This window comes from Hoplias malabaricus, chromosome 3 (genome assembly GCF_029633855.1).
Source record: "Hoplias malabaricus isolate fHopMal1 chromosome 3, fHopMal1.hap1, whole genome shotgun sequence".
NCBI classification, from domain to species: domain Eukaryota; kingdom Metazoa; phylum Chordata; class Actinopteri; order Characiformes; family Erythrinidae; genus Hoplias; species Hoplias malabaricus.
The window spans coordinates 43,565,431-43,584,555 of record NC_089802.1 but is presented as its reverse complement, the minus strand read 5'-3'; the positions used below and the strand labels follow the sequence as shown (position 1 = coordinate 43,584,555).

Below are 19,125 nucleotides of genomic sequence, written 5' to 3'. Positions count from 1 at the left end.
TAAAAACATTTTGTGATGTAGCTATAGGCAATAAACTTTTCAGATGTCTGGTTCCTATCATCACCATCACTGTGAAGAGAAAAGAGTATTTCACATCAAAGCGCTCCAAATCTTCTTGTTTATATCTTAGCCGTGCAATTATGCAGATTTCTTTTAAATCCCCCTTAAGAACCTGGGGCCAACAGCAAATAGAGTGTTGAACTAGAACCATATTTTATATAACATAACCATACACATATCAAGGAGGAGAGCACCTGATTAGTCCATTTCTCTTAAACCCTTGATAAATATAAAACCTGGACTGCAACAAGGAACCCAGTGTTTTGTTTCTGTAAACTCTCCATTAAACACTCATATTTATCGAACATACACTTCTCTCTGTCAGTTTTCAGACACAGCCATGTGAGCTGCTGCGGCATGTGTTTGAGTAAGACTCCACTCCCTGCCAGATCAGGCACACTTTTGTGTTCGGCTCTGGCCTCCATCCAATACTGCGCTCCTCTTGCTTTTTTAAGGCCTAATCACACAGCAAACATTATTAACTCTCCCCAAAGGCATTCACCCTGGAGAAAGTCTCAACTATATTGAGCTCTTATGAATAATCTTCCTTCTTAAGACACTTGAACCTTACCTTTTTTTTTGGCAGAGAAAAAGGTGGGTTTATTGGCTAATGGTTATTGTTAAGACTAATGTGTTCTTGGCCTCATATGTATCACAAAGGTAGGTTGTTTTTGGAGAGTCAAGGTTAAGAATTGAGTTAAGAATTAGGTGAGGGTGGGGTATTACAGAATAGCTCTGAGCTTCAGAACTTGACTTGTTTTCAGTCGGGTTATCAGTCGCTCTCAATAAAGACAGAGTGTGGCCTCTCTTCTTTTTATTTTGTTTTTGTATTTTAATTTGTCTATTGCATTCATTTTAAAGGTGCAAGTAAAGCTTTCCCTGGATTTTTTGCTGTGTCTGCCATTGTTTAAAATATACATTAAAATTGTGTTGAAGTCATTGTTAAAACACAGAAGTAAAAACTGAAGTGTCTCCTACTGAATGTTTGTGCCTGTATATTCATACTTTTTAACCTGGTCAAAACACTATAAAACAAGGATAGTGCAAAAATAGTTTAATTCTCAATATTAAAGTTTCCAAAATTTCAGTTGTTCAATTGCGTACTTCAATTATTTACACATGAAAAAGGTCATTCACAGAGGGGTTTGAAATAGTTAAATAAGACATCTTTGGAGTGGTAAAGATATCAAATAAGTTCTACAATTACAAAGGTAGGGCAGCACGGTGGCGCAGCACTTAGTGTCGCAGTCACACAGCTCCAGGGACCTGGAGGTTGTGGGTTTGAGTCCCGCTCCGGGTGACTGTCTGCGAGGAGTGTGGTGTGTTCTCCCTGTGTCTGCGTGGGTTTCCTCCGGGTGACTGTCTGTGAGGAATGTGGTTTGTTCTCTCTGTGTCTGCATGGGTTTCCTCTGGGTGACTGTCTGTGAGGAGTGTGGTGTGTTCTCCCTGTGTCTGCGTGGGTTTCCTCCGGGTGACTGTCTGGGAGGAGTGTGGTGTGTTCTCCCTGTGTCCGACTCCAAAGTGTCCATAGGTGTTAATGTGTGAGAGTGTGTGTTGCCCTGTGAAGGACTGGCGCCCCCTTCAGGGTGTATTCCCGCCCAATGATTCCAGGTAGGCTCTGGACCCACCGCGACCCTGAACTGGATGAGGATTACAGATAATGAATGAATGAATGAATTACAAAGGTAATGACAGGAACCAAGTTTTAAAATTACAGACTAGTCCATCTAAGGCTCTACATATTTTGGTAGCCCACTTTCAGTCTGTTCTTTAATGGTCAGGACCTGACAGGATCACCACAGAGCAGGGTTAATTTGGGTGGTGGATCATTCCAGTGTGTTAGTGTATATTGCATTTGTATGAGTGGACCAGACACGGCATTTCTTCTGAAGATAAACACTCTGTCCACTGTTGAATCTATTGCACAAACCTACCTTAATTGTAGTTCATTTGCTGCTGCACATATTTTATTGGTCTTCTCTAGTCCTTCACAGGACGCTGTTTGCTGGATATTTTTAGTTCGTGAACTATACTTAGAATAGCTGAACCCCATGCAGAGGAAAACGTGGTTTTGGGGTTATTTGTGTCATGTACAGTTTTACAGTCTTTACAGCACTGGTGACATGCCAGTTATTTGCTTTATATGGTTATGCACTGGGTGGAGCTTTATCTCTCGGTTTTGCTTGATAAATAAACAACAATGGAAGAAAACAGTTAATTAAACGTCGTCACCTGAAACACTTACAACCTTCAACATTTTCAGCCATTTACTTTCTCTCGTTTAGTGAAGGTGTTCTCCTCGACGCCGCCCAGTGGGCTGCAATCACACTTGTGGTAAAACATTATTATGAAATAGGAGACTCTGCCCTCTAGCGGCTATGTTACACACTGCAGGTCTTAAATTCGTTCACTACACAATGGCTGCGTCTTAACATAATATTCACTATGTTCTTGCATTCTGTTCTCTTCCAATGCACACGCTGCATTAACCTATTCAGCAGTGTACTAAGAAGAGTTAAAGTAACTGGGTGTGTTCTGGATTTGGTTTTGGATGGGAAGACCATACATTAGTTAAAAGTATAAAGTCACGCAAATGTGAAAAACTTCGTTAAAGTAGAGACACAAACAACTACCTATGAAAAGAATTACATTCACTTTGTTACAGTCTATGTCGCACCACCGTGCTGCCCCAGGTTTGGTACATATTTTCTGACATTTTCAGGCCACAAGATGTCTGAATAACCGCAGTTATTGTGAAACTGCAAGGCAACATTTCAATAATACTCTTCTTAAGAACACAAGATCCTTTGTTGTTGGTGTTGAGAAACAACCAAGACAGAAATACTGAGCAGAGCATTTGTGTGATGTTGATGTGTTTTATTTTGATCTCTAGTTGAACAGTCACTACACCAGAATTAAGAGAATATTACATCACATTAAATTTAACATACAGAAGTCATAGAAGTCATCCTGCGTTTCTTATTCTCATGCCCTTAGCAAACATGAAACAGAAAAAACAGAAATAGTCTCAAGTATTTTGAAGGAATATGCCACTTCTGACTGTAAATAAAAACTTGCAGGAATCAGTTAGCATGGGGTATTATGCTAATTGTCCTTCAATTGTGTGTACATATTTCTAATTTGCACTGCTTTGGTCAAGTATTCCTTATGGTTCAGTTTTCCAGACAGGGATTAATTGTAGTCCTGATTCTACACAACATTCTGAATTCAGAGCATCCAGTGGAATTGAGGGAGAAGCCCAGGACTAGAATGAACCCGTCTGTGATTAAGTTTGTATGACTTTGAATTTTATGGACCAGTACTCAAGAGGACAGTGTCACTGACAAAATAATACACTTATAGAAAAGACATGTTTTTGCTTTGTTCAAGACCCACATGGACAAAATAAATAGCTCAGGATTTCCATGGGTGTATTTTTTATTACGAAACAATACATGACTGCATTCTCATTGAAATATATAAATAAATAGATATTTTATTATGTCCATGGGAGGATGTCAGCTTGACACTGATTTTCTGACGCCTTGGAAACAAAAAAAATCAGAACAAAGACAGGCTCGTGTTTACATGTCAAGGAAAATCCAAAAAGTAAAAGTACATCATGACGGCACCTGAGGAACACAAGCCAATCCACCTGAACTGAATTTCTGAATTTCTAAATGCCGGAGCCCGGTGGTTTTCAGTCCAGTTGCATTAAGGCTTAGAGCAGCGCAGGCAACAATCAGTGTGGAATATAAACTCCGTACCACATGCTGAAACAGACTGGACGTCATATAAATGGAAATAAAATATATTTCACACCATGGGACAGTGATGTCTTCATCAGATCAATAAATAAAAGGTAAGAAAGAAATATAAATGCATTTTTTAAACCAGACGTGATGCATGAAGTTGGGAATCGCAAACGTCATGGAATATACACAGTGCATAGCTCATTCTTGCTATGCTAGGCTTCATGGACTACATTATTTCAATGTTTTGTTTTGTTTGTTTTTTTTTTTTGCTTTTTACAGGAGAACATACTTATACACATATGCCAACTGCACATAAATTCATACACAGGGATACACAGGGATAGAAAATGTTCCCCGCACTGACAAAGTAGATATGCACTGCTTTAAATGCTGCCATTAAAATCCCCCAGACCTCTCGGATGGACACAGAAGATACAGTATTCTATGAGTATAGGTTGTGGTTTGTTTTGTGATGGTTTATTCTCTTCTCTGACAGCTTAAGTATGTTCATGGTTGACACTTCTTAGTCAGTCTGTGGCTCTAGGAGAGTGTTGGGGAGTCTCTGGTAATGTACAGTGGACAAGGGAAGTCTTTAAGGCCAGTCCAAAAGGAAGGCCGTCCTCCAAAAAAGGCAACTAAATGGGCTCAACATAATTGGCGGGGTACAAGCCAAGCTGACCACTGTCCAGCCGGCCTTTACACCAGCCTTGCTCGTCTTCGTCCTCCAGCTTGATCAGCTCATCACCTGTTAAAAAGAGGCATACTGAAGTTTGACATTGTACATGAAAACATGATGAACAAGGCTGTCCAAAAAATGGGAACATATATATCTGAATTACTATTAATATAATAATATAATTATTAATATAACCCATCAGGGGTAGATTGAGTAGCCACTCCCATCTCTCTTATTTATACCAAAGTTTCTTTTCCAGTGTGAATCCACCATAAATATTACTGACATGCTGTGGCAAAATGACATTGCCTTCAGCTCTCCACGTAAAACTAATCCCATCTGAATAGGGCTTTAGTGGGTTTAAGTCAGTAGTCATGAAAAGCTTATGTAAGTGTCACATAGCCTAATAAATTATAACCTACAGTGAAGTGTCACGAAATATAACATTTTCTGTCAAACGATTAGGATGAATTCTACCTTTCAGAGAGTTGACCTTCTCTGAGCCTGGTGCTACGCTTCTCACCTGCTTTAAAGCTAAGTTCATCCTGTTCTTGTCCTTCATAGTCATACAGTGCTCTGACCCGCACCCCTTTGTTCACGTCTTCCTCAAAAGGGTTGCTGCCTCCATTGGTCTCAGTAGTGGGCTGAGCTGTGGGCTGCTCTTCATCTGACCACTCTGCTGAATACGCCTGGTTCTTATCATAACTGCTCACACTGCAAAAATCACAGCGACAAAATGGGCACATTTTTACACTCTTGAGTTTTTTCCCAGAATATGGACAGTAGTTATTTGAGCTTGAAACATGACAGGAAAACACACTCTAAATTTATCAGTACACATGTTCATATGAGGCAGACTCTTAAATTAGCCCCATATTATTACTGCAGGACCCAACTTGCCTTATCTGTTAGTTGTACATTCCAAAAATCTGTAAGGTATATATATATATATATATATATGTGTGTGTGTGTGTGGGGGAAAGTCGGTTGTTGCACATAGCAGAATAATTAAGATCAAAGAAATTTAAAAAAAGAATAAAATTCACAAAATCAATATGTACACAATAGGTAAAATTACCAACAATTTTACAGTGCAGTATCTTGTCCTTGAAGAGGAAAAGCAGATCACATTTCCAAAGGAATGACTGAGTAAGTCAGTAATTGAATAATGTAAGTATATGGTAAGAGATGCAGTATATAAAAAGATAAACTTCTGCACCTGCCCCTGTCTGTACTCTGTGGAGTCGCATGTTCACCCGCAGTTGTGACGTGAGTGAGCGTGACACCATCGTGGTTCTTCTTCACCTTCTCTTTCTTGTTAATGGAATGGCTCAGCTCTGGGTTATATTCCTAAGGAAGTTTATTCAGTGTGAGTCATGGAGTCAGAGAGAAATAACTGCAATCAGGTGATGGTTAAAGCCCATGACATTGTCCTGGGGGTCATAGCAACAACAATATCAGAACATGTTTTTTTCTTAGAGCCCCTCTGGGGGCTTTTGTGTGATCAACTTTAAAACCTTCAGGTAGATTTCATTCCAAATATAGACATGTGCCAGTTTCTAAGTCGGATTCACAGGTTAGTGTACTCTGTTGACCTAGGTTTACCACAAAGGACAACTATCAAAATGAGACGTCATGCCACTTATTACGACCTGGGTAAGCGTATGAATCTGTTCAGGATAAGATAGATAGATAGATAGATAGATAGATATGTATTGGATATTTATGGAAAAAACTTTCAAGGGGAAATACATTTTTTTGGCTGCCTCTTTATTCCCACAAACTAATATAAAAAAAAAAACATCAATCATGCACTGAACCTTTAGGCTACAGTAATTATTGTACCTCAAACTGTGGCCAGTTCATGGGCATGCCTGGGCCGTGGTTGTTGTTGAACCACTTGAGGTCTTCTTGGGCACTGGCGGAGGTGATTGTTCGTTCAAGCTCCCGGTAAACTGTGGCATAGCTGCAGCAAAATGAGAAGCATTTTTCAAATGTAAAAGTCCCTCGGTGTTTGTGTTTTTATTTTTGTTTGTGTGCCCTATACAGAGTCATTGTTGCTGACAGTCTATGAACCCTTAAAGAAACACACTATAAATATTAGAAACACTTATAATATTGTTGTACATGACTGAAAGTCAAAGAGGTCAAATATGCTAATTAGTCCCAGTTATCTCTCCTTCATTATTAGCTACAGTCATTATTCCCAGAGCAGATGTGAAACAGAACATAACTCCTGGCTGACCTTTGGTTCTCAGTGAGGTTGAGATGCCGCTTGACATCCAGCAGCACTTCTCGGAGGAAGGCCAGTCTCTTCTCTTCGAACTGCTGGCACTGTTCAAACACTGTCTCCATGCTCTCCATGTACTGCGGCGTACACTTCCCCAGCTCGTCCAGGGCCTTCTCATATTTCTCTTTGGCCTGGCACACAGCACACGACAGAGCTATAAACATTGTACACAGGCTACATTTCAGTAAACATGCTTAACCACTTTATACATTGTTTAGATCAGAAGAGCACAGAAAACATTAGATACCTCATTCTTCACGTATGTGCAAACAAGGGTTAAGGGTAACAAAGTTAAAAAAAAAATTAACAAGGTGTTGCCAGAAAACAAGAGTTAAAATGAGTCATTCTGATTTTGATCTTCTTCTGGTGCAATTCCAGAGACTTCAGGAAAGACCCACCTCCTTTTCTGAGTCTCCACAATCACAGCCCTAGCAGTTCATGTGAGAGCGCAACGACAAAGTTAAACAGAGCAAAACAGACACAATGTGTGTGGAGAAATGAGTACAGAGTAAAAACAGCTCAGAAAAAAATAGAATAGAGATAGACTCCTGCGCTGAGCTGAGCAGTGGTTCATTATTATTTAAAGGATGATGTGCTGAAACTGGTTGTTCTGTTCAGGGCTGTTTAAACAGGGGGAGAAAAGTGCTGTGGTGTTTGATCACTGTGGTATTTTCATCAAAGCATATCACAGATATTTCATTAAGACCCCAGGACTGTGTTCATTTTGAGAAAATATATAAAAGTCCCATTGAATGATTTTAGTGTTTATGCTCTAACTAATAACCACTGATTAACAATCTGAGTTTTACATATTAATTAAAGGATAATAAAAGACATTTTGTAGTTTTATTTCTTTATCAGATCTGCTCCTGAGATGTTCATATAGCACCACATGTGTGTGTAAGTGCATGTTTGCTGGTGTTAGTGGATCAGACACAGCAGTATTCTTGGAGTTTTTAAACCCCCAACCAACAATATCCAGCCAACAGTGTACTGTAGGCAGCGTCCTGTGACAGTGAGTGGGCACATTGTTTAAAAACTCACAACACATTCTAACACACCACCACCATGTCAGTGTCACCGCAGCACTAAGAATGATTCAAAACACAAATTACTTCATTTCTGTGCTGGAGGTACCTCTGGTGGTTCACACAATTGAGGAACAGGGTAAAGGGACAAAGTATTCAGAGCAAAAACAACAAACAGTTGGACTACGGTCTGTAATAGGAGAATTACAAAGTGCTCCCATGGGGTCAGTGGAGGTGATCGAATGTACAAACAGTGCAGAAACAAGGAGGTCATATCAATAAGGCTTCTTGCATATTTCTTTGCACTGCCCTGCATTATAAACCAACATCTAGACATTACTGCTCTTACTATGGATGCTTTTGAGATTATAATAATCACAGACAAATGTATGAATAATTACTTTACTTTCACTAATTTAATTCATTACTCATATACACTGCAAGCCCACAGGTCAATCCAGAGTCATTTGAGTAGGAAGAATTTGAGGCCTGGCATGCTAACTGCTCTAAAGACTGGGGTTAAGTGCTTATGATTAATGTTAGGAGACTGATGTTAAAGGCTAATGAATTGACCCTGTGGTGCATCCGAGGGCTCGTTATTGAGCGGAACTGGGCTATTTCACATTGAGTGGGCCAAGGGCGTAACAGTGATGTCATGGTGCTCTCAGCACACTTAGATCTGCTGCCATTGTGATAAATGGTGAAATAAATAGCTCGGAGGACATGCTTTGCTACACAGTGAGCTGTCAGCTTCTAACTCTCTTGCTTATAGTGTGAACTGCCAAGTAGTCTGTTGTCATTTTCTTAATTAAGCTATGTCACACTAGGGCAGTACAACAGAATTAGATCCCCACATTTTGCATTTGCAATATACCTTTCAATAGTTATTATATTTCAATATAATGTATATGTTACTGGGGTATCAGTGTTGTGGCAGGCATTATTCGATTATTTGCATTCTTTGGACTACAAGTATAGCTCGCCAGTTTTAAATTAATCATCCTTTTATTTAATCAATATTATTAATCTTATATTTAATCTCCTTTTACATTTTAAATGCATTAAATCTATGAAAACTGCATACATTAATGACTACTTTAACTGGACTTGCACAGGCATGCATACCTTGTAATTATTTTTCTAGTCTCACCTTCTGAACATCGTTTTTGCACTTGTCCAACTTTTCCTGAAGCTTCTTCTGCTGCTCTGCAGTGGCAGAGGTCTCTCCCTTGCTGTTCGCTTCACGGGTGGAGGCCAGTTTCTCCTCCTTGCAGGCCATGTGGTATGCTTTCTTCGCTGTTTCCAACTGCCAGGAAAAAGGAGTTAGCAATCAGTCAGTGATTGGGAAAACAAGCTAACCAGTAACATCCTCAAATACATTCTGTGTACAGATTCATTTTAAGAATCCATCAGACAGCGCTAAAGGCTGCATTCCTGAGCTTTCAGAATAGGACAAGGCTATTTCAGGAAAAATCAGCACACACTGACATTATTGAAATAAGGCAATTAGGGCCCTGGCTGCCAGCAGTAATTGCGCAGTGGCCGTGTCAGATCCAATAAAGTATTGATTCAGATCTAGTAACTGTGCAAACATTGCCAAATGTAGGCCCAAGGACAATTAACAATGGTACAAAAGTGCCAGAACAGAATGGAACAAGATGGTATACACCAGAGAGATAAGGAAATTAAAAAAAAGAGGCAAGAAACTAGATCTAGCATTGTTTACTAAAATAAAATGCTGGGTAGCCATGGATTTCACACATAGATTTTAAATTCTGGGAATGTTTCTACTGTTTTGCCAATGAATTTGAATGTTTTTGCTATAACACGTATGAAGATTATTATTATTTCTGTGTGAATATGCAACATTTACATTTATGCCATTTAGAAGACAGCATCTTCCTGACAATGATTTGATATTTTTGGCCCCTGGGACTTTGATTTGACAGCCCTGTCCTAAAATCAAGGTGTGGGGGGTTTGTACCCTCCTCCAAAAGTTACATAGTGCAGTTTCTGCTGAGATGAGCCCAGAGTAGCATTGCCAAAAGCACTATTCTCCCTATTACAGGTCAATGAAGCATCTTTATAAATCTGAGACTACAATGTTAAGGTAAAAATACTACCTAGTGTTCCTTTTAACCATGCCTTCATGAATCTAGGAGAAAATATCACCTGGCTTGTCCTCACCTCTTTGAGCTTTTTGGCCCATGGTTTTTGAGCCTTTTTGAAACCTTCCTCTGCCTCTTTGGTCTCCTTGAATCCTCCCATCATCTGTTTGTGGTAGGAGTCTTTCTGCCAATTTTTCACTTTCTCCAAATCATCGTTCAGAAGACTGTTCTTCACCTCCTGGTGGAGTTCGCTCACCTTCTCTGTTTCCATCATCATCGCAAGCCATGCTCGTTCCACTGTCCCATACTGAGGGCCTGAGAAGAGAGGGAGAGAGAGAGAGAGAAAGAAAGGATAGAAGAGAGAGAATATTGAATTTGAAAGCACGAATCAGATCCCAGTGGAAATTACAATATGCAAATAGGAAGAGCCAGTTCAAACTAAATAGTACAATGATGATAAATAGGATACACCAAAATTGCCTCATTTTATCATAAGTAAAGCTTTTAAGGTACTTAATCATAATAAATCTTGTGGCCGACTGTAAGGGATTCAGCGTTACTGATGTTCTGTATAAGAACATCTTCCAGGTTTAGTATTTATTTTACATTACCTTTTTCCACCAGCTGTCTCCATCTCTTGGACCAGTCTGTTAGCTGCTGTGCATAGGCCTTCTCTATTTTGGCACGCTCATGAATGCAGCTCATCATGTCATTGCAGAGTCTGTGTCCATCATCGATCCGCTTCACCGTGCGCTTGTAGTTCCCCACCTAAGAGACCACAGAAGATAAGACCACTAAAACCAGTTCCTATAACTAAGGTTACACTACAAAACAAATCACATAATAACAATAAAGTAGTATTACACACAACATGATCAGTAGTGCTTTCATGAGGATCAGTATTGCATGACCTTTATGCTGAATTTTGTCCATAATACGTTTTAGATAGATGTCTGTGCAGCATAATAAAAAATGGATAAAAACACAATCCATTTTTATAAATAATAGTGGTTGCACAGTGCCAAAACAAATAAACAAGTCAATCTGAGTCTTCAGAAAGATCAGATATTGATTTGCTGTACGTGATATGAATGACTGGATTGTAAAGAAACTTACTGTGTACTAACGGTGGCAGGGCCCGTGTAAGGTTTACAAATATAGAAAATTGGGTTTAAAACTTTTTTAAAAATTTTTTTTAAATCAGCTATAGTAAAAAAAATGGGACTTCCTTTGCTTTTCCAATTTTCATATTTCTTCATTTCTGATCCTCAAAACTGAAATTTCATAAAAATGAGAAAACCACGCCTTATTCTATTTATTGTGCTTTGTAATGAAAGTGATAGGACTGTACCATCACAGCGGGGTAGAACAACTACTGTACCCCCTCTGCCTCTCATTAAGCACAGTTCCCACCAAACAGCGGTGTCAGCCTTTACACAATACACAATTTGATTTTACTTTTTAATATCTGGAACAGTGTGAATTTCATTCAGGATATGGGGTTTGCTGTCTGGTTTAAGGGTTATAACAATTATTTTTCAACAAAAAACAATTGATTGTGTGATTAAAACTCAGTAAATAACATCTAATTAAAGTTTAGTGTCCAGTTTGTCTGTGCTTTTCCACAAGAAACACCACTGCTGATGCATCCAGAGAAGCCTACATAGCATGACTGCCTTTTCTTGAAGTGTAGATGCTTTGACTGCATTGGCCGAGTAAATGCTGACCCTGCTGCCACGTGTGTCTCTGTATAAGTCGACCCTTAAGAAGAAGAAGACGTCATCCGCTGTTTAGTGGAAAGTCTGTGGTTTGTGTCTATGGTTTACGTTCAGAGAGCATGTCTCCCCCGCTGTGACGGTACAGTCCTATCACTTTCATTACAAGGCACAGTAAACGGGGAAATGAGAAAATGGAATAAAGAATCATTTTTCCATTTTTCTGAAATTCTGATTTTGAGGATCAGAAATGAAAAGTTAAGAAATTGGAAAAGCAAAGGAAATCCCAATTTTTACTATATCAAATTTAAAAAATGAATAAAATGAAGTTTTAAACGCAATTTTCTATATTTGTATTAAGCCTCAAACGATCAGGAAATTGAACTGATAAATATTACACAGACCATGGTAGGAACCAGGGCTCATAATGTAATGTGAAAATATATGTTATGTATAATCTTTTTGCCTGAAACTGCAAATGAATGCAGAAAAAATAAGCTTAAGGTCAAAATTGTATCACACATCCAGCAGTGTAAATGTAACAATCTGATTCAATAACTTTCTGTAATGTAGCTTTTACAAATGAAAAATTCTGGCTCCGTAGTTTTCTCTAGAATGGCACATCTCACATATACTCTATATGCAAGAGCTCAGAATTAAATGGTGTAAAACAGACAATGAGTGCTGTGAAATAAAAAGGCTGAGCAAGAACTTTGAAAACAAGAATGGAGAAATAAGAGAATCAAGCACAACTGGTTACAAATGACCTTCTCACTTTATCTTTGTTATTTTGACTGGTGCATGTCCCAGATATTTCATTAATACCCTAGGGAACTGTGTTTACTTGTGGACAAGGGGGTATAATATGTCTCTTTAACAGCTTGGTTTACTATGTGGGATGTGGCTGATGATTTAGTTACTAGTTTGCATAAAATTTCTATACTTCATTTTTTAAAGGAGCATTCAGACATCAAAAATTACACTTTTTGCTAAATTTACATGAGCAGAAAAGACTGTAGTGCCTGAATGAAATAACATATGGTACATCGAGCCTGTCCCTCATAGAGGGCATAGATATAGATCAGTCTGATCCATGCCACCAGGTTGTGATGGCTGTTGTTTAATGAGAAGAAGAATCATTTGAGGAAATGACCTACTGCTCCTCTAAAATTAAAGTACATTAAATTAAATTAAAGTAAATTAAAGTATCTGTTAGCTCTGGTTTAGTGTCTGACCTCCCAGAAGCTGTCGGTGGCCTCATCAGGGCCCGCGGTCTCATCATAGGCACCGGACATGCTGTGAGGTTCAGCAGAGCAGACTCAAGACTGGTGATACCTGCAGCAGAGTTGACTTCACCATGCACTGCACAACACAGAATTAACACAGCGTTACTCTATTATACATAATTACAGATTACATGTGAGAATCCAGAAATAACATCTTTGAAAGCAAGCCTTTGAAAGTGTATGTTCATGAAGCAGAGTTTGCTGTTCTTTTTAACTGTGATTTGCAGCTAATAAGTAGATTTAGACTTTTATTTGCCTTTCCAGAGTACAATACATACATCATAAACATCTGTTTAAAACATCTATTCAATCCCTGTATGTTTTCTAAAGCAACATTGCCTGATACTGATGGGATTCTCTGATTATTGTATTATATATGAGGGATGCACAAACACTTGCTTCTGTATGCCAGGTTATTAATCCAATGTCTCCTGTTACACATGTTGCCCTCTTCCAAAATGATTATAGCAGCCATCATTTTAATTGCCTTCTTTTGGCTGATGGCATAATGTGCCTGGGCTCTGCTGTTTACTTCCCATAACCATGATAGTGTAATGGCTCATTGATTTCTATTCCAATCCACTTTAGACAACAGAAAGGATCAATGCACCTGTAGGCACAAGGTCCTGCATACACTGTTGTTTCATTCATTGTTGAACCAGAATGGCTAAGAGTATCTGACAGTATCTGAAGGCCACTGAAGCAAGAGGGACGATGCATAAGACACACTGTTTTAATGTGACATCTAGGTGGTCCTTGGTGATCCTAGTCACTTTTTTTTTTGCTTCATCTGTGGGGCCCCTCAACTGGTGACAGTGTTGGACATTTAACTGTACTTATTATGTACTTAAATTGTACTATATGTACTTAAAGGACCACAACCAACTTAATTAACCAAATTTAAGTTAATCTACAGCATCTGCATCATGTATGTGTCAAAATATTATGGTACATACATTGTGAAAAAGTCTTTTCATTCTCATAAAGTTTATGTCTCCCACACCTACCTAATGCCATCAAGTCAATATTTAACACAAGCATGTGTATGATGTTATAATGTACATCAGCTGTAACTTATTTCACAAACATCTTTATTCAGTGTCAAAAATACATGACAATGTGAGCCAGTTATTCTGCTTTTTAAGTCCAGGTAAATACTCTCGTAAGAGCCCCTTGTTGTCATATTATTTAATGGGGTTGACAGCTGGAGCTATAAAAATTGTTGAAGGACTTTTTTTTTTCATCCCAAATATACATTTCCTAAAGGTCCTAAAAGGTGAAACTTCCAGACTGTACATAAAACAATTTTAGCTAGTTAGCTAACAACTCTTTGTGTATGCTAGCCCACATTGCCTGTAGCACTTTCTTAGCAATGGTTAGAAATTATTTTCAATCTCCTAATGGGATAATGTAGGGTGAACATCCTGGTGATGTCCCCACCCCCACCCCCACCCATCCACTCACCCCTGCCAAATGTTAAATATAATATAAAATATAGCAGACCACCCTGAGTATCACTATTAAAGCAAGCAGGGTTCTTCTCTCAAAAGACGAATTATGGCACAGTTTATATATATATATATATATATATATATATATATACACATATATATATAAGAGCATGTGGCAATATTTCATTAATAATTCCAGTAGAAATACCTATTTATACTAATAAGACTGCTTCTCCTGAAAAAGATCTTCATTATCATTTTGACCCAGGTGTCTCTCTCACAGACTGAAAAGTAAAGTGCACTATTATGCAGATGCAATTAAATTATCCAACACTGACAACAATGGTTTTTGATTTAAGAGCAAAGAGGAGGTGTGGCTCTTTCCAGTGACATGTGGGAAAAGGAGGGGGGAGGGGGTTGTGCTAGGCTGTTGTTTGATAAGGGGGGTCAGTGGGGGAGGGGGAGGGGCAACACAAGTATTTGGGTCAGTTGGAGCAAATAGGGTAACAGACTTTCAAAGACAAAAGAATAAAAAAAGAAAAAAAACCCAAATGAGCCCTAACCCTGTCTACAAAGAAGAATTCAGAGCTATGGGATTCACAAGTGGCTAAAACAACATTACAACACAACATCCAGCGCATGTGGCAGTGTAGTGCCTTTTCCAACTCATTGCTTGGTTAATCCACTCCAGTGGCCTGGGAGAGCTTTTGTTCAGCAACTACACAAGCCGCACTGCTATGGCAGACAAAAGCGTAGTAAGCGTGGCTAAAATATCCCATCCATTATCTAGCTTAGCTCACAGCAAGTGTTCTCCAAGCTGCTACCCGCCTGAGGGGAAGGGAACTTGATGTTACGTGGGAAAAAGAGAAAAAAACTATATTAATTTCTGAGAATGAAGAATGATCCCCAAGACTAATAGTCAATGGAATCAGTAGATCTATCTCCAAAACAGCTGTTCAGATCAAAGCTCAGGCCCAAGCAGATGCAGAAAACATCTAAATATTTTATACATTTCTTACAGCTCTTTTTAATTTCTGAAAATTATAAAGTACAATTATAACGTTAGAATCAATGTGCATTTCAGAATAAAGCCTTGTATATACATTTTTTCCCATGATTTTGAAACAGCAGTTGCTCACTAAGAATGGACCATTTGAAATGCTCAAAATAGACTTACAATGCAACCTGGTTCCAGTAACTTTCATTCCGTTTTAAAAATGCAGTATGATTCCATTTAAGAGAAACAAGATTTAGTTCAGACCGTGATGATCCGCAACACGAAGCTGAAAACCATTTCTCATCTGACAAAGTGCTTTACTGTATGACAAAGTAAAAATGCATGACTTGAATGAAGCATTACTTCATGCACAGATGCATAACAAAGCATTCCTTATAAAATAAAAAAACAACAAAAAAAAACATAATTTCCATAAACACAAATCTTAACCATACGCAGAGGTAAAAAGCGTGTGTGCTGCCGAGGAGCATGTGCCAGAGTGAGTCACGCGCCCACAACTGCAGCCTTAGCTTTCACTTCATCACAGACAAAACATAGCCCAGCACACCCAAACAAAGTCCCCCTGCTCATTCAAAACACATCCGCATCCCTGCTCTCAGACGACTCGACAGCTCAGGAGACAAAGGAAAATAAGACCAAGCTGAAACGTAGCTCCAAAAGGCAGCATAATACAGTGACAATACAGTGGCTTACCCGCTCTCCTCCATTAGATCAAAGCAGGAGAAGATGCAAACACATGGGTCTTCCCTCTCAGCACCAATCACTACCACTCTCCTCTCAGCATGCTTGTTATTGTTCTGCTCCTCCTCTTTGAGTAATCATGCTTTCGTCCACTTACAACCGTCCACTTTAAACCTTTGTAGTGACCACATTCCCTCCGTAAGAGGTGCAAATGAATAAATACATTTCTGAAGCAGCTTTTTGTGGGTATTGTCTGTTTGAATGTGAGTGTGTGTGTGTGTGTGTGTGTGTGTATTTGCATGTGAATGGTAGAGAGGGATTTCAGTCAAATTCTGCTCGAGCAGTTCTGACAGCCCTGGGCAGCGGTGAGCGAGAGAGCAGAGAGATGAAGAGATGACAGAGAGAGAGAGAGAGAGCGAGAGAGAGGGAGCAAGAGAGAGAGAGAAAGAGAAAAATGAGAGTGTTTAAACTTAGTAGTATTTAGGGAAGGAACAAAAATAATCAAATATTATTAAAGTGGGCCAATTCCTTTCGAACAAAGCCAAAACAATAAAAAAAGACTCAGCCTATTACGTAACAAATCACATACAACCTTCCAGGCCACCTCACTGTAAAAGATGACCTCAGAAAACAAAAAAGTCAATATTACACAAAAAATACATCGTCAGTATGATACAATAAGTGTTTCTTAATGTTTTCGGAAAGGTGTGAAATGTTCTCTTCTCCTGATAACGTGAAATAAGCAGAGTGAACTTTGACCTATTGTGTCTCATTAATAAACGAATGTGAGTCCATATGGGTCATTTGACCTGGCTTTCAGAGAATTTCAAAGATATTTATAAATGTATACATGAGTGTGAGGGGGGTGGCATGGTGGTGCAGCAGGTAGTGTTCCTGCCTTGTGCCCAGTAATTCCGGGTAGGCTCCGGACCCACCACAACACTGAACTGGTTGAGCGGTACAGACAATGAATGAATGAATGAAAGAGTATGAGGGACTGTTAGAGAGAGATCTACTAATCTGTTATTTAAAAGCTTTGGGACACTTTGCATACTTTAAATACAAACGTAATCCAATAACGTGTAAACCATTTTTACATAACATTTAATTGAATATATAAGTTTTGAAATGGTGCAAGTTTGTGGATTTTGCTTCTTTGTTTTTTCCTATTTGTCCATTTTGTATTTAATGTCATCAAATATCTATAACTATCTAAAATTTCTTTATCTAATTTACATTTCTGAAGTCCCATAAAGAAGCCATTTGATTCAGCTATTCAAAAAGATATGCATACAACATTTCTCTCAGATAGCTTATCTAAAACTCCTCAGATGATGTTCAAAGTCTGAAAGCAAGAATGTATTGCTGGTCTTTATCTACGCCACACAACAATAAAGCAACACCATATTAGTTCACTGAGGTCTTCAGTCAATATAGTTATTTAACAGCTGATGCAATTTAAAATTAGCACGTTGTGGGATGGCATTACACTATGTTAGAACATTGTTTTGGATTTGACTTCATTCAGCCTTGAGAGCATCAGTGAGTGAGGTGAGGTACTAATATGGGATGGAGGGAAGTTGACGAATGAACTCATTTGAAAGAGTTTCTCAGCCCCCTCCAGGGTGTGTTCCCACCTTGCACCCAGTGATTCCGGGTAGGCTCCGGACTCACCGTGACCCTGAACTGGATAATCGCTTACAGACAATGAATGAATGAATATAAAACAGTTTCCAAAGACTTTTGGACATATCTGTATAATCATGGTGTCTATGATCAAAGAGTTATTGCCATTTGCTTAGCACTTTGGATTATTTTGAATCTCAACCATTTATAATGAATTTCAAGAAGGCTTGTTTGTGTTTGTTTGATGTTTGAAAACTGTGTTTACAATATTACACAGTTCCCTTTGTGGAAATTTTAAGATAGGGCACAACAGTCTATTCCAAAAATACATTTATGCATAGTTTTTAATGCATATATAAATAATTAATTAGGTGTGTATGAATGCGTTTCCATATAGCAAATGTTTTCAGTGGCTCTGTCTCCCAGCTTGTATTTTCTAGCAATAGCCAAGTCTCAGCATCTGTGTATGTTCTTCAGTCCTGCTGGAAACAATCTCAGGTGGCTGCTCATGAAGGCCTTTGGGAAAATGCCAAGAGTGTAGAAAGCTCCATCAGGGCAGAGCAGGACTACTCTGAAGAATGAAGAAAGTTTTTGTCTTTCATAATTTATAATAACCTTCACTTGTATTCACAAAATCTTTAAAAGTATAAGTAGATGTTTTTAAACTTTTTGAGTGGTACGGTACTGGGGGATAAAAAAAAAAAATAAATAAATAAGGGCAAAGGGGGTGTAGTGATTGATCACACTGTCAGTTTTGGGAAAGTGTAGGCAGAAAGAGAACAGACGCACAGCCCAGAGGCAGTCAGAGGAACCTCAGGAAAATTCCACTGCATTAGATCAGCAGTCTAAGCACAAGATTTCCAATGAACACACAAATCCACACATGCACACACACACACATACACACATACAGAGAGAGAGAAAGAGAGAGAGAGAGAGAGAGAGAGAGAGAGAGAGAGAGAGAGAGAGAGAGACAGACATACACACAGAAAGCCCATCCCCAGATAAAATCACACCTCTCTGTTCGTGCTTTCCCATTTTTAATTCTACAAAAGTAGGATACAAGTGCTTTTGTTAAGATCACACTGCTGTATACAAGCAATGAAACTGTCCTCCAAGATAATGGCATCTAAGAATATTTTAGACCTGTTGATGCTTATCTAACATCCACAATTGTTATCTCAATTTTCTTCCCAATCTCCACCAATTCCTCCCTTATAGCCAGGACTACCCCAATCAACCTGGGAAGCTGAAGGAAAGCACATTTCCTCCAAAAAATCTGAAGCAAGCAAACAGCTATTTTTGAACGGCTGCTAATGGAACTCCACTGGACAGCTCAGCACGCCTGAAGGAGAATGCTAAATATCCAGACCTGTATGGTCAGCCAAAATGTCACCCATGCTGACTAGCCCTGTGCTTGTGTGGTGGCCA

General features: G+C 38.9%; 1 protein-coding gene across 5 annotated transcripts in view; it reads right to left on the bottom strand.

Moving 5' to 3' along the window:
- Positions 1 to 2,931: 2,931 nt before the first annotated feature.
- pacsin1b (protein kinase C and casein kinase substrate in neurons 1b) overlaps positions 2,932 to 19,125 on the bottom strand; it is a 32,313-nt gene continuing 16,119 nt past the window's right edge. For 4 of the 5 annotated variants that reach the window (XM_066665292.1, XM_066665291.1, XM_066665290.1 and 1 more), the window contains exons 2-10: positions 12,868 to 12,994; positions 10,529 to 10,685; positions 9,997 to 10,232; positions 8,960 to 9,115; positions 6,737 to 6,912; positions 6,337 to 6,457; positions 5,711 to 5,841; positions 5,015 to 5,205; positions 2,932 to 4,560 (exon numbers count right to left, since the gene is read on the bottom strand). In XM_066665292.1, the coding sequence (XP_066521389.1) occupies positions 4,451 to 4,560; positions 5,015 to 5,205; positions 5,711 to 5,841; positions 6,337 to 6,457; positions 6,737 to 6,912; positions 8,960 to 9,115; positions 9,997 to 10,232; positions 10,529 to 10,685; positions 12,868 to 12,927 (1,338 nt within the window). In that variant the 5' untranslated portion in view covers positions 12,928 to 12,994 and the 3' untranslated portion in view covers positions 2,932 to 4,450. Of the gene's footprint in view, positions 4,561 to 5,014; positions 5,206 to 5,710; positions 5,842 to 6,336; positions 6,458 to 6,736; positions 6,913 to 8,959; positions 9,116 to 9,996; positions 10,233 to 10,528; positions 10,686 to 12,867; positions 12,995 to 15,546; positions 15,654 to 19,125 lie in introns of those variants that run through there. The other variant, XM_066665294.1, reaches the window with a different exon arrangement.